Source organism: Temnothorax nylanderi, unplaced genomic scaffold (genome assembly GCF_030848795.1).
Source record: "Temnothorax nylanderi isolate EJ_2023f unplaced genomic scaffold, tnyl_v1.0 TNYL_tig0443_pilon, whole genome shotgun sequence".
Lineage (NCBI taxonomy): Eukaryota > Metazoa > Arthropoda > Insecta > Hymenoptera > Formicidae > Temnothorax > Temnothorax nylanderi.
The window spans coordinates 118,836-131,881 of NW_027249505.1; the positions used below are offsets into that span (position 1 = coordinate 118,836).

Consider the following 13,046-nt stretch of genomic DNA (forward strand, 5'->3'; position numbering starts at 1 on the left):
CTACTGCACGGTCAACGGTAGACTGATGCTTTAGAAAAACTGTTAGCGAAGGCTCCAACCTAACCTAACCTTGATCAGCAGCTGCTAGCTAACAAAAGCGTCTCGTTTTTATTTCGGCGAATCCGGCGGTTCGGTCACAGTCGACTGCCTTTCGGCGAATCCGGTGGGGAAACTCGTTTGCTCGACCGCCTTTCGGCGAACCGCTCATAACGTCCACAATTTTTCGAATTTTAACATGAAATTTACACACAATATTCTTTATACTTCAAACTTTAAGAAAAGTGAAAAAAAATCAAATTTTTGAAAATTCTACACGTATGTACCCCCTTAATAGCATGCTCAACGACGGAGCAATTTCCTGCAACCACATTTTCCGAAAAGACATCCTGAAACTCGACCACCAATTCGGCAAACTGCTCCTTTTGAGAAGCGTTGAGAGTTTCGGAATTTTTCTCAAAGAATTCCTTAAGAAAAAGAGGAATCTCCCTATCAAAACTACAAATTCGGGAACACAAAAAGTTTTCTTGACTCTCTGACACCGTTTCCTCAAAAACCGAAGAGAAAACGCTTCCTACCCCTATTTTTGAAAGGAAGTCCGCTCCTAGAATGCACTCGTCTTTTATGGCCGCTATGAATACCGGAAAATCCAAAGAAAATTTTCCTATTTTGATTCCAACCACCACTCTATGTTTTACAGGAACCGCTTCTCTCGTTGGGTAGGTCAAGAAATATCTCTCTGCAGGAGTGGGTGATTTTAAAGGACCTAACAAATCTTCCCTAAGTACCGACACATCGGAGCCCGTATCTATTCTAAAGACGCAAGTCCGGCCATTAACTCGGCCGCGAAAACAAAAATCACTTAACCCGCTACTTATCCTACTTAATTTCGCAGGGCCTTTGCACCCCTGAGCCGAACATGCCCCGCTGAGCTCGGCTATTCCGAGTTTCCCTTCTCTTCCGTAGTTAGAGAAGGGCACTCCGACCGGAAGTGCCCTTTGGCACCGCACTGCCAGCACTCCTTCTCCTCACGCCCGAATCTCGTTCTAAAACTCGAATTCTTCTTTAAATTCGCAGAACTCTTTTCACCTTTCTCGTTTTCCGCCGATTTAATTTTGTTCCCGGCTCTGCCTTTTCCGAGATCTCTACTTTCAAATTTCCGCGAAAAACTATTCGCTTGGATGACTTTAATTGTTATGGCCCTCTCTATGGCGGCTCTCAAGGAAGTCAATCCCTCTAACTGAAGAGTTCGTTTTACGAAACCGTCAGAAAGCGCCGCGACGAACTGGGCGCACGCAATCTTATCACGCACCTCGGCCGGGCACTCCGAATAGTAATACGCTAAACGTTCTAAATCTGCTCCTAAAACGGGCAGATCTTCTCCGGGTTTTTGTCTCCGATTAGTGAACTGGGTGTAAAACGTTTGAGACATATGCGCTTCGCCAAAACGCAACTCTAACCTAGCCTCTAATTCAGAATACCGAAGGCTCTCGAATTCGGTTACCCCATCCAATACGGCACGCGCGTTCCCTCTTAAGCTCGAGGCTAAAGCCACGGTTCTCGTAGATTCCTCTCAGCCGTTGGCTTGCGCAATTAAATTAAACTGGGCTAAATATTCGCGCAGAGGAACACTCCCGTCGAACGTGTCGGGCTTTAATTTGTAACCGAGCCCAACATTCCCGGAACTACTATTTATTTCTCTCGCGGTTTCGGGGTTAAACAAAGTCGGAAGCGACTGGCCTGTTAAAGAAGAGAGCCGCTCCTCCATCCGCTGAAACAAGGCGTCCCGCTCCTGGAGCTGCGCCTGCATTTCCGACTCCCGCTGCAGCTGCTGTTGTCGCTCCTCCCTGAGTTGCCGCAACTCCTCGGCAATAGCTCGCAGAGTCGACGCTTCGCTGGGAGGTTCCGGAGTTTCGGCGCGCAGCCTTTTTCTCACCGGGGCATCCGTCGCTCGTGAAGAGGTCGTTGTCGACGTCATTCTCACTCTTAATCGTCCGTCCGATCCCGGACGAGCCCCCAAAATGTTACGCTCGTCGAGTAAGCTCGCCGCCGTAGCACTATCGCGCACTCCACACTTGCGCACGTATTCCGCGGAACTCGCGAAAGGAAAGAGAACTCAAAGGAACTTGAGAAATGCGTTTATTTAAAGCTCGTAAAACAGAACGCGTGCGGATTCCAAAAATCCACCAGACCAAAAATCAATAATCTCATCAACAAACTCCCGTTGTCAAGGAGCGCGCTTCACAGCTTTCCGCGACTTCTCTAACCAGTGTCCAGCACGGGCACAACAATATTATTATATATATTATATTATGAAAGGAGGATGTATCGCTTCCTGTATTTTGTTAATAAAAAGTGAACGCGTGGTCGCCACGCGCGTTAGAAGTGAAACTTCTGAAGGCAAGGCTTTGCCATAACTTTTCTGAAATTACTACAAAAACAATACAACGGAATTAGTCACTCCAAGCCGCCCGCAACTCGAAAATGTAGTGTTACACGCAGTTCTCACTATATCCGTCTCGCCATAGTGCCGTACGCCTGATCGAATTTTCGTGACGTGTTTTCGAGTCGCAAAATCGAACTTACTTACCGATCCAAAAGGAGTTTTACTTTGTACGCCTGTTGGTCGCATTATCGTGACACTATTTCGTGACGTTTTTTCGCGTCGCACAATTGAACTTACTACCGTGCCAAAGATGTTTCATTTCGTACGCCTATTGGTCGAATTTTCGTTACACTTTCGAGTTTCGTGTCGCAAAATCGAACTTACTACCGTGCCAAAAAAAGGAGCCGTCTCGCCAATGCCGTACGCTTATTGGACAAATTTCCGTTACACTTTTTGTATCGCGAAATTCGTGTCGCTTTTCCGTGTTGCAAAATCGAACTTACTACCGTGCCAAAAGAAGAAGCCGTCTCGCGAATGCCGTACGCCTATTGGTCAAATTTTCGTTACACTTTTCGTTTCGCGAAATTCGTGTCGCTTTTCCGTGTCGCAAAATCGAACTTACTACCGTGCCAAAAGAAGGAGCCGTCTCGCCAATGCCGTACGCCTATTGGTAGAATTTTCGTTACTCTTTTCATGTCGCGAAATTCGTGTCGCTTTTCCGTGTCGCAAAATCGAACTTACTACCGTGCCAAAAGAAGGAGCCGTCTCGCCAATGCCGTACGCCTATTGGTAGAATTTTCGTTACACTTTTTATGTCGCGAAGTTCGTGATTTCGTGTCGCGAATCGAACTCACTACCGTGCCTAAAGAAGTTTTACTTCAAAAATATCTTGTTAAAAAATAATCTTGTTAATAAATTATTATATACTTGGCGTGAGACGCTACCGCGTCTCTTGATATGTGTATATATATGTGCGCGTGAATGCGCGCACACGCACGCACGCACGCACGCACACACCACACACACACACACACACACACACACACACACACACACACACACACACACACACACACACACACACACACACACACACACACGCACGCACGCACGCACGCCCATACACACACACACACACACACACACACACACACACACGCGCGCGCGCGCGCGCGCATGCACAGACACTCAACATTCACGAGTATATTTATATGCACTTATTACACATAAAAGAAGGCATCAGATTATCTGAAGAAATGTGGCAGACACTCAGATTCTGTGCTCCATATCTCTTTATCCTTTGATTTCCTGTGTTTGTGACAATGGAGAAAGTTCAGAGTCATAAAAACTACAACATATCTCAGAGCCGAGCAATTTAACCAGCTCGGCTGGGTTACTATTCCATAAGAAATGTGAGGGGTTCTTTGTCATATATTAATTTTGTTATTGTTGTAGGTAATGGTTGGAAAATCATATCAGGATATGAAAGAGGACAAACCCAAGAGAGTTACGATCTTTATACTAATAATCCAATTTGGGATCATCCTATAGATTTGCATTATACAACTCAGACTCTACAAAATTCTCCGAAATTATTATTACAAGTGTTTTGCAGAGATAATTATGGAAGACTAATATTTCTTTCATATGGAGTATATAATGTCCCATTATCACCTGGTTCTTACATTTTAGATTGTCATACATGGAAACCTATTGGTACATTTGTAATTTAAATATATAAAACTTCACAATTCTGTAGTAAAGTTCTGTAGTAGTTTATTATTATTCTCTCAATAAAACTTTTATACAGGTGCTTGGACAGACAGACTATATGATAGATTCTTAGGAAAAAGTTTACAATTAAAGTCACCTAGTGTGTTAATCAACACATTAGACAGATTTGAAGTATTAACACAAAGTATGGGAACAGTGATTGTTCACTTACATATCTTGGCAAGAAATTTTAATAAATTTGGATGTCAGTTGTAAACGGACAATTGTAGAAACAATACAAATTGCATACACAATCTATCTTTAATTAGAAAGTCTACAAGAAGGCTCTAATTTTGAGCGAATATTTGTATTAATATAATATATAAACAACAATTTCCAATGATGTTTTTTCTTCTGTTGCTATTTCTAGCATATATTAATATGGTAGAAATAACCAAAATTGAAGATATATCAATCTGTATAAATGACACAGATTGCAACGAGTCAATAGACTCAACCATACATATACAGATTCCTAAAGTTGATGATCCATCTTTAGAAGACTTATCAAATGAGACAGAAGAAGAGGTTAATACTTTCACTACTCCCATTCCTACGGAGATATCTTCAAGAATAAATGCCAATGCAACAGAACAACCAGAAGTACAATCAACTTTAACAACTATATCTTTACCATCTTCAACAACGATTTCCTCATCAACTATGTATTCAAATGATAATGAAATTCTTGCACTCAAAGAAAAAGAGATATGCGAGTGCGACTTGACGGTATGTGCAAGTGTAATTTTTTGATACAAAATATTAAATTTTGTTGAATGAAAGAAAACAATGATTTAATATTTGAATTATAACATTCCCACATATCAAAAAAATCTTCATAGGATGATCTGATTTGACCCCATTTTGATCCAAACTAAAAAATCATTCGTAGGATTACTTAAGAATATCCAATATAACATTAGATATAATTTAGTCGATATTGTTGGGATCTAATTTCGTTATATAAGTAATTATAGGATGTAAATCCTAGGGATGTAATTATAAGATATCCATTGTATAGGATATCTTATAAACGGACATATAGGCATCCTCGGTACATCTTAAGTATATTTCTAGGTATTATGGAGATAAACCCTGGATATCCGAAAATCTCTCGAGATTTTTATGTGGGATTGCTATAATTCATATTAATAAATTTGATTAAATATTTTAATTTTTTTAAATATATATAAACAGATATATCGAATAATAGAATATACAGTTATTACATATATATTATATTTTATTATAAACACATTTTTCCATTTTATTTATACAGAAATTTTTATGTGACATCAATTGCTGCTGTGACATAGATTGCAATCATTTTCACTTATCTGCCTTTTCGTACTGTCAAAATTATCATATGGAGCTGTATGACAGTCGGTATTGCTATAACCAAAATTTTATACAACGAAATAATACACCTTTTATTTTTGAAAAACTTGGAAATAATTTGTTTTGCATCCTGTATGACAATCTTCCATCTATGTATAGTACTGACAACGATTTGGTAAGTAAGTTAAGTATAATAAAACTGTTAAAAATCATTTTCCAATTAATTTTATAATTAAATAATTTAACTAATTCTATAATTTATTAGAAAATGGTTTTTAGAATATTATATTATTTAATTTCTTAGCTGTGAAAAACTTATACGTACGCTCTGAGAAGCTTCTTATTTACTAGAAAAAATACAACAAATGATTTACAATTAGAGAGTATTAGAATTAAAAGTAGAAGGGGTTGTCTTATGTCCCCTCGTTTGCGAGAAAACTATCAAGAGACTCGAAGGACCAGAGGGAGGGTATCAGAGTTCTCCCTCGCCTTTAGAGGCGCGAAAAAGCGAAAAGCGAAGCGAACAAATTAAAAGGTGACTTACCACCCGGCACATACCTTGTATTCCGTTTGGCAAGGCCTGGTAATCTCCTGCGTCCACGATATTAAGCAGCAAACAAGCAGTTAATAGGCAGCAAAACAATAAAGCAGGCAGGCAGGCAAAGCAGACTCAAACAGGCAGGAAAAACTATACAGCAAGCAGGCAGGTCTTTCGTGCTAGCACCGAGTCGTTGCGTGTGAGTGTCGTCTCAATTAAGCACTTCCACTTTGAGTCTCGGACTTATGTCTCCGAGGACTGAGTTCCAAAGGTGAGTCTCGGACTTGTGGCTCCGAGGACTCGTCAATCTTAACTGAGTTCCCAAAAATGAGCCTCGGACTTGTGGCTCCAAGGACTCGTCGTTTTTAACTGGATTTCCGGAGCGATTCTGCAAGCGTGGTCGCGAGCGAGTAATCGGCTCCTCGTTATTGCTACCGTCGGCGGATGAGCGATGGCAGCACCGATGAGTCACGCGTATCTCAATCGAAGTTATCAATCGCGATCTGCCGACGTTTCACGAGACAATAAATGCACAAAACAACGAACTTCCCTTATGAAAAAGTACACTCAACTTTGATGGTTAACACCCATCAGAGAGAGTTAACACTCAAATTTGGGCGTAAGTTTAGTGTTTGTCATTAAAGTTAAGTGTCAACACTTAAATTTAGGTGTAGATTGAGTGTTGACCATTAAGGTTTAGGTAAATTGTGGGTTTAATCCTCAATGATGAGTGTATATTGGTAGTTTATTCTCAATGATAAGTGTAGGTTGGGGATTAAGCCTCAATGTTTAGTGTAGGTTGGAGATTGATCCTCATCGTTGGATGTTGGTTTGGTGTTAACAGAGTGTTAACCTTTAATGTTCTATGTCGATTTAATCAGTCTCGCCATGATCCCTTTATCGTTGGGTGTCGTTTAAATGTTATTGTGTTAATTTTCGTTAAGTGTCAATTGACGGCTTGGTTTATTGGAAAAGTGTTTCAGATAAAAGTTGAAAGGTTTGAAGGGGGCCAATAGACGATCTTATTGGATTTTGGATCCAGGGCCTGTATTGAGCCCAATAGGGCCTAAATCAAATTTTTTAAATAAAAACCCATATTTTTTATTGTACCATCTTTCTATATAATACTTTTATATAATATATAATACTTTTTGAGATATTCAAGGAACACTTGGTAACTTTTTCAATATAAACTCCTCACAAGAATTAAAGGAACACTTAAATTTGTTTAAAAACTGGGCAAAATTTGAGCAGCTGTATCTTCGTTAAAAATGAACGAAATTTAAGTTTCAAAAAAGGGTTTTAAAGCTTGAAATCTCTACTTTCAGAAGATCACTATTTTCTTTTAGATTCTGTGAGTTTGGTAATTTTTACATATAGAAAACCACGAGCTGGACAAAATGGGAAATTTTCTTCTCACTTTGTGGGCCTGTCACGTGCCCAAAAAAATCCTGCAAAATTTTTTGACTTTCCAATGTAAAAGCTCAAAGTTTTCTCTACAAAATCTTTTTTTGAAAATGTTTCTACGATTTTTTGTTACTGAGTTATCGCGGATTGAATAAGAAATTAGCATTTTGACTTTGATTGCTCATAACTCCGTTAAAAATCATCGTACCGCAATTCGCAAAATGGATTCTTAAAGTTAAAACTTTGCTCTATCAAGTGGTATAATCGCCAATTTTTTCATAAAGATTTTTGGATACATTACAAGTAAGTAAAAATATCGTAAAAATTTGCAATTTTTTACTTTCTTATTTAGATCCAAAAAACAATTGTGCAGAACAACAACAAAAATTTATTCTTTACGTTTTTTTGTACTTTTAAGTACCCTACATTTAAAAAAAATTTGCCGAATAGCTATGAGATTTTCTTCATGGTGGCCACTATGGTTTTACGGGGCAAAACGTACAAAAAATTGTAAAATTGCTTAATTTCAGTGAAAATCAAGGAAAAAAATTAAAAATAACGTTTGGCGGACGTTAAAAAACTGTTTTCAATTACGCTGACAATACATTGAAGATGAGTAAGTGTCAGCATAAGTTAGAAAGACTTTTTTTAATAAGAAATTAATGTTTTGTGTTTTCGAAATTTGAAAAAATACCGCCGGCATTAGCGTTACCCAAAGCGTACCACGAGGAGGTTGCCCGGTCGGATTTACGCTTCGTTATGTGCGCGCGCGCGCGCGTGTGTGTATGTGTGTCATTCAGCTGAGATGTCGCTGCGGCGGAAACGCGACAACCCAAGTAGTAGCAGGGATAACGCATAGTGGTGGGGCTAACGCACACAGAGGCGCTGCAGCGACATTTGCGCGTTCCGTCGGTGCATCTTACTGCTCGCGTAGAGCGACTGCAGACAACGAAAATTTGCGATCAGAATTTGGACGACTCTTTTCAATCCCCCTATATGAACTGACTGCTCCGTCAGAGCAGTTCGGAACATAAGAGCAAACCTTTTTACATCCTTTTTGGTTGCTTTTTTGAGATGCCTCGTCGTCATTTATCTGAGGTGGATTGTGCCCGCATTGTGACTCTCCTTGAGGAGAATCACAGTCAAAGGTACGTCGCCAATTGTTTTGGAGTGAGCCCGTCAGTTGTTAATCGGATTTATTCCCGGTTTCGACAGACTGGCACATACCGAAGACGACCAGGTCAGGGCCGTCCTTATGCTACAAGCAGTCGTGAAGATCGAGCGATCGTCCGACATGCTTTACAGAACCGCTCTGCATCCGCACGTGTAAATGCTGGTCGTATTAATCAAGGCCGACAACGTCCGATTTCCACTTCAACAGTAAGGAATCGTTTAAGAAGAGCGGGATTTCACGCTCGTCGACCAGTGCAGGTTCCGTACCTTACCCGCCGTCATCGTCGCCTACGATTAAATTATGCATATTCGTTAATTAATAGACGACAAAGGCAATGGAACTCTGTACTGTTTACGAACGAGTCTAGATTTTGCCTATTTGGAAATGACAGACGAATCCGTGTTTGGCGGCGTCGAGGGGAGCGCTATTTGAATGATTGTAGCAGGCCAATTCGAGCTTTTCATGGTGGTTCTGTAATGGTGTGGGCAGGAATATCTCGATTTTCACGGACACCTTTAATAATCATCCCTCCACCAGGATTGACTTCTAGACGATATGTCCATGAAATACTGCAATCTTACGTTCTATCTATGAGAAATCGAATCGGTCAGAGGTTTCGTCTATTACACGACAACGCACGACCGCACACGGCTTTTCATACCCAGCAGTTTCTGAGGGATCATCAAATCGAGACTCTATTGCATCCGCCAGTGAGTCCCGATTTGAATCCAATCGAGCATATTTGGGACATGTTAGAGCGAAGATTGCGCGAAAATTATCGTAATATTCCCGATTTGGCTTCGCTTGCCAGAGCCTTTCAGGAAACTTGGCAGCAAATCCCTCAAATAGCGATACGGCGTTGTATCAATATGCGAAACCGATTACGAGAGGTCATATTGAATAGAGGCGGGAACACGCATTATTAAATTCATTTTACAACCTACGACCACCCATCCACTCACCCACAAACGCACGCACACGCACACACACATACACACACACACACACACACACACACGCGCGCGCGCGCGCACGCACACACACAGTCATGAATGAGTTTGGAGTCATAAAATACTGCGAAAGTGACGAGTCGCGGGGTCTCAGCTGAATGACACACATACACACACGCGCGCGCACGCGCGCATAACGAAGCGTAAATCCGACCGGGCAACCTCCTCGTGGTACGCTTTGGGTAACGCTAATGCCGGCGGTATTTTTTCAAATTTCGAAAACACAAAACATTAATTTCTTATAAAAAAAAGTCTTTCTAACTTATGCTGACACTTGCTCATCTTCAATGTATTGTCAGCGTAATTGAAAACAGTTTTTTAACGTCCGCCAAACGTTATTTTTAATTTTTTTCCTTGATTTTTACTGAAATTAAGCAATTTTACAATTTTTTGTACGTTTTGCCCCGTAAAACCATAGTGGCCACCATGAAGAAAATCTCATAGCTATTCGGCAAATTTTTTTTAAATGTAGGGTACTTAAAAGTACCTACAAAAAAACGTAAAGAATAAATTTTTGTTGTTGTTCTGCACAATTGTTTTTTGGATCTAAATAAGAAAGTAAAAAATTGCAAATTTTTACGATATTTTTACTCACTTGTAATGTATCCAAAAATTTTTATGAAAAAATTGGCGATTATACCACTTGATAGAGCAAAGTTTTAACTTTAAGAATCCATTTTGCGAATTGCGGTACGATGATTTTTAACGGAGTTATGAGCAATCAAAGTCAAAATGCTCATTTCTTATTCAATCCGCGATAACTCAGTAACAAAAAATCGTAGAAACATTTTCGAAAAAAGATTTTGTAGGGAAAACTTCGAGCTTTCACATTGGAAAGTCAAAAAATTTTGCAGGATTTTTTTGGGCACGTGACAGGCCCACAAAGTGAGAAGAAAATTTCCCATTTTGTCCAGCTCGTGGTTTTCTATATGTAAAAATTACCACACTCACAGAAACTAACAGAAAATAGTGATCTTCTGAAAGTAGAGATTTCAAGCTTTAAAACCCTTTTTTAAAACTTAAATTTTGTTTATTTTTAACGAAGATACAGCTGCTCAAATTTTGCCTAGTTTTTAAAAAAATTTAAGTGTTTCTTTAATTCTTGTGAGAAGTTTATATTTAGCTTGTGATATCTTGATGATTGATTGCCAGAGTTTGCCAAAAAAGTGGTACAGAGGACTTTTTAACTTAATTTTATTTCAAAAATGTGCTGTTGCAATAGTATACTCCAATTTTTTTTTAAATATTTGTGTATGCATCTTCTTGGAGTGTTTACAAATATTTAAAAAAATTGGAGTGCTATTGCAACAGCATATTCTTAAGACAAAATCAAGTCAAAAAGTCCTCTATACCACTTTTTCCTCTGGCAAACAATTATCAAGATATCATAAGCTAAATATTGAAAAAATTACCAAGTTTTCCTTGAATATCTCAAAAAGTATTAGGCAATAAAAGAATTTTTCAAACAAAAGTTGTTAAAATTAATTAATAGAGAAAGATGGACAATAAAAAATAGGGGTTTTCATTTAAAAAATTTGACTTATGCCCTATCCAGCGAGAAATGACCCATCGAATCGACGTCTAATTGACGTCGAAATCATCGATATTACATCATATCGAAATAATGCTCGAAATTTGAAGCTTATTTCGATGTTTGTGCTATATGACATTTTTTAAAAGAAGAGATTATTTGTGACATACATTCATCGCGCCAGACTGTAAACAGGCAAATTATGTATTTTCTGTTAAGACATCGATATTTCATCATTTCGATATCGATTCGAAGCTATTTTGATTTGCCTGTCAAATATATAATAACATTGCCATTATATAGAATGCAATATGAATAAAAAATTATATTGTATTGGCAGACATGGATAATGTAAATATTTTATGATTTGAGCATTATAATAATTGCGTTACAATATTAATTTTTTTTGGCTTCTATTTCCATTAAATAGTTACTTTATAACTGTAAAAGTTACAACAAAATTCCTGTTTGTAATTTGACAATTTTAAAAATTAAAATTTTATATAATAGGTACATTTTCAGTAGGTACTACATCCGCTCATTTATTAAACAAGAAGTTAAATTAAGCAACTAATTAAATTATTAATATTAAATATTAATACAATAAGATATTTGTATTTACATTTATCAAAATAAAAAATAAGTTTAATTATGAAAATAAATATTAATGGTAATTCTATAGAATAAGGCCTTTTCCGAATTTTGATATTTTCTTGCGGTTTTCTTGGTAAAAACCTTTGTTGTGACTCCGACAGTGATAATAATCAATCGGGGAAGCCCGAAAAATATGCACTCTACCTATTTTTTTATCCCATCGATTTTGGTAATTGTATAGATGGGGGGGACCACCTTGGATGACCTTGATATTTTAGTATGTTGTCAAGGTCACCCTCCTGAGTAACCTTCAGAAGGTTTCAGCCCGCGCTCGTTATTCGTTAAAAAGTTATTAACATAAAAAGTTTGGAAAATATAGCAGCTATTTTAAGTATTGAAAGGTATAAATGACTAATAAATATGTCGAAATAGTTCACGCATAGACTTTCCACGCGAACCTAGGTTCACCCCCACCCCCCTTGCTTTCGGGGGAGGTGCGGTAGCCCCTCCCTCGCTTACGTGTGTACTGTTTATATACATGTACTATACACATGTATTATATATACACATGTATTATACACATGTGTATAAACAGTACACAAATAGGCGGGGGAGGGCCTTCTCACTGATTTTAGGACACGCCTTCGGCGTATAGATTAGTGACGCGCTTTAAAAGTATTTAAGTGTTTAAAGCGCGTCAACTAACCTATGTAGGTTAGTGACGCGCTTTAAAAGTATTTAACTGTTTAAAGCTCGTCACTAACCTACATAGGTTGAGTACTAATAGACACTATGTAGGTTAGTTGACGCGCTTTAAACATTTAAATACTTTTAAAGCGCGTCAATAACCTACATAGGTTAGTTGACGCGCTTTAAATACTTAAATACTTTTAAAGCGCGTCACTAATCTATACACCGAAGGCGTGTCCTAAAATCAGTGAGAAGGCCCTCCCCCGCCTATTTATGTACTGTTTATACACATGTGTATAATACATGTGTATATATAATACATGTGTATAGTACATGTGTATAAACAGTACACACGTAACCGAGGGAGGGGCTATCGCACCTCCCCCGAAAGCAGGGGGGGGTGGTGGTGAACCTAGGTTCGCGTGGAAAGTCTATGCGTGAACTATTTCGACATATTTATTAGTCATTTATACCTTTCAATACTCAAAATAGCTGCTATATTTTCCAAACTTTTTTTGTTAATAACTTTTTAACGAATAACGAGCGCGGGCTGAAACCTTCTGAAGGTTACTCAGGAGGGTGACCTTGACAACATACTGAAATATCGA

At 38.5% G+C, this 13,046-nt stretch overlaps 1 protein-coding gene across 1 annotated transcript in view; it reads left to right on the forward strand.

The window, feature by feature from the left end:
* The window catches only part of LOC139782826 (B9 domain-containing protein 2-like), a 96,330-nt gene extending 91,532 nt beyond the window's left edge, over positions 1-4,798 (forward strand). The window contains exons 3-4 of the mRNA XM_071721907.1: positions 3,839-4,099; positions 4,194-4,798. Coding sequence (XP_071578008.1) covers positions 3,839-4,099; positions 4,194-4,372 — 440 coding nt within the window. The 3' untranslated portion in view covers positions 4,373-4,798. The remainder of the gene's footprint in view (positions 1-3,838; positions 4,100-4,193) is intronic.
* Positions 4,799-13,046: the final 8,248 nt, after the last annotated feature.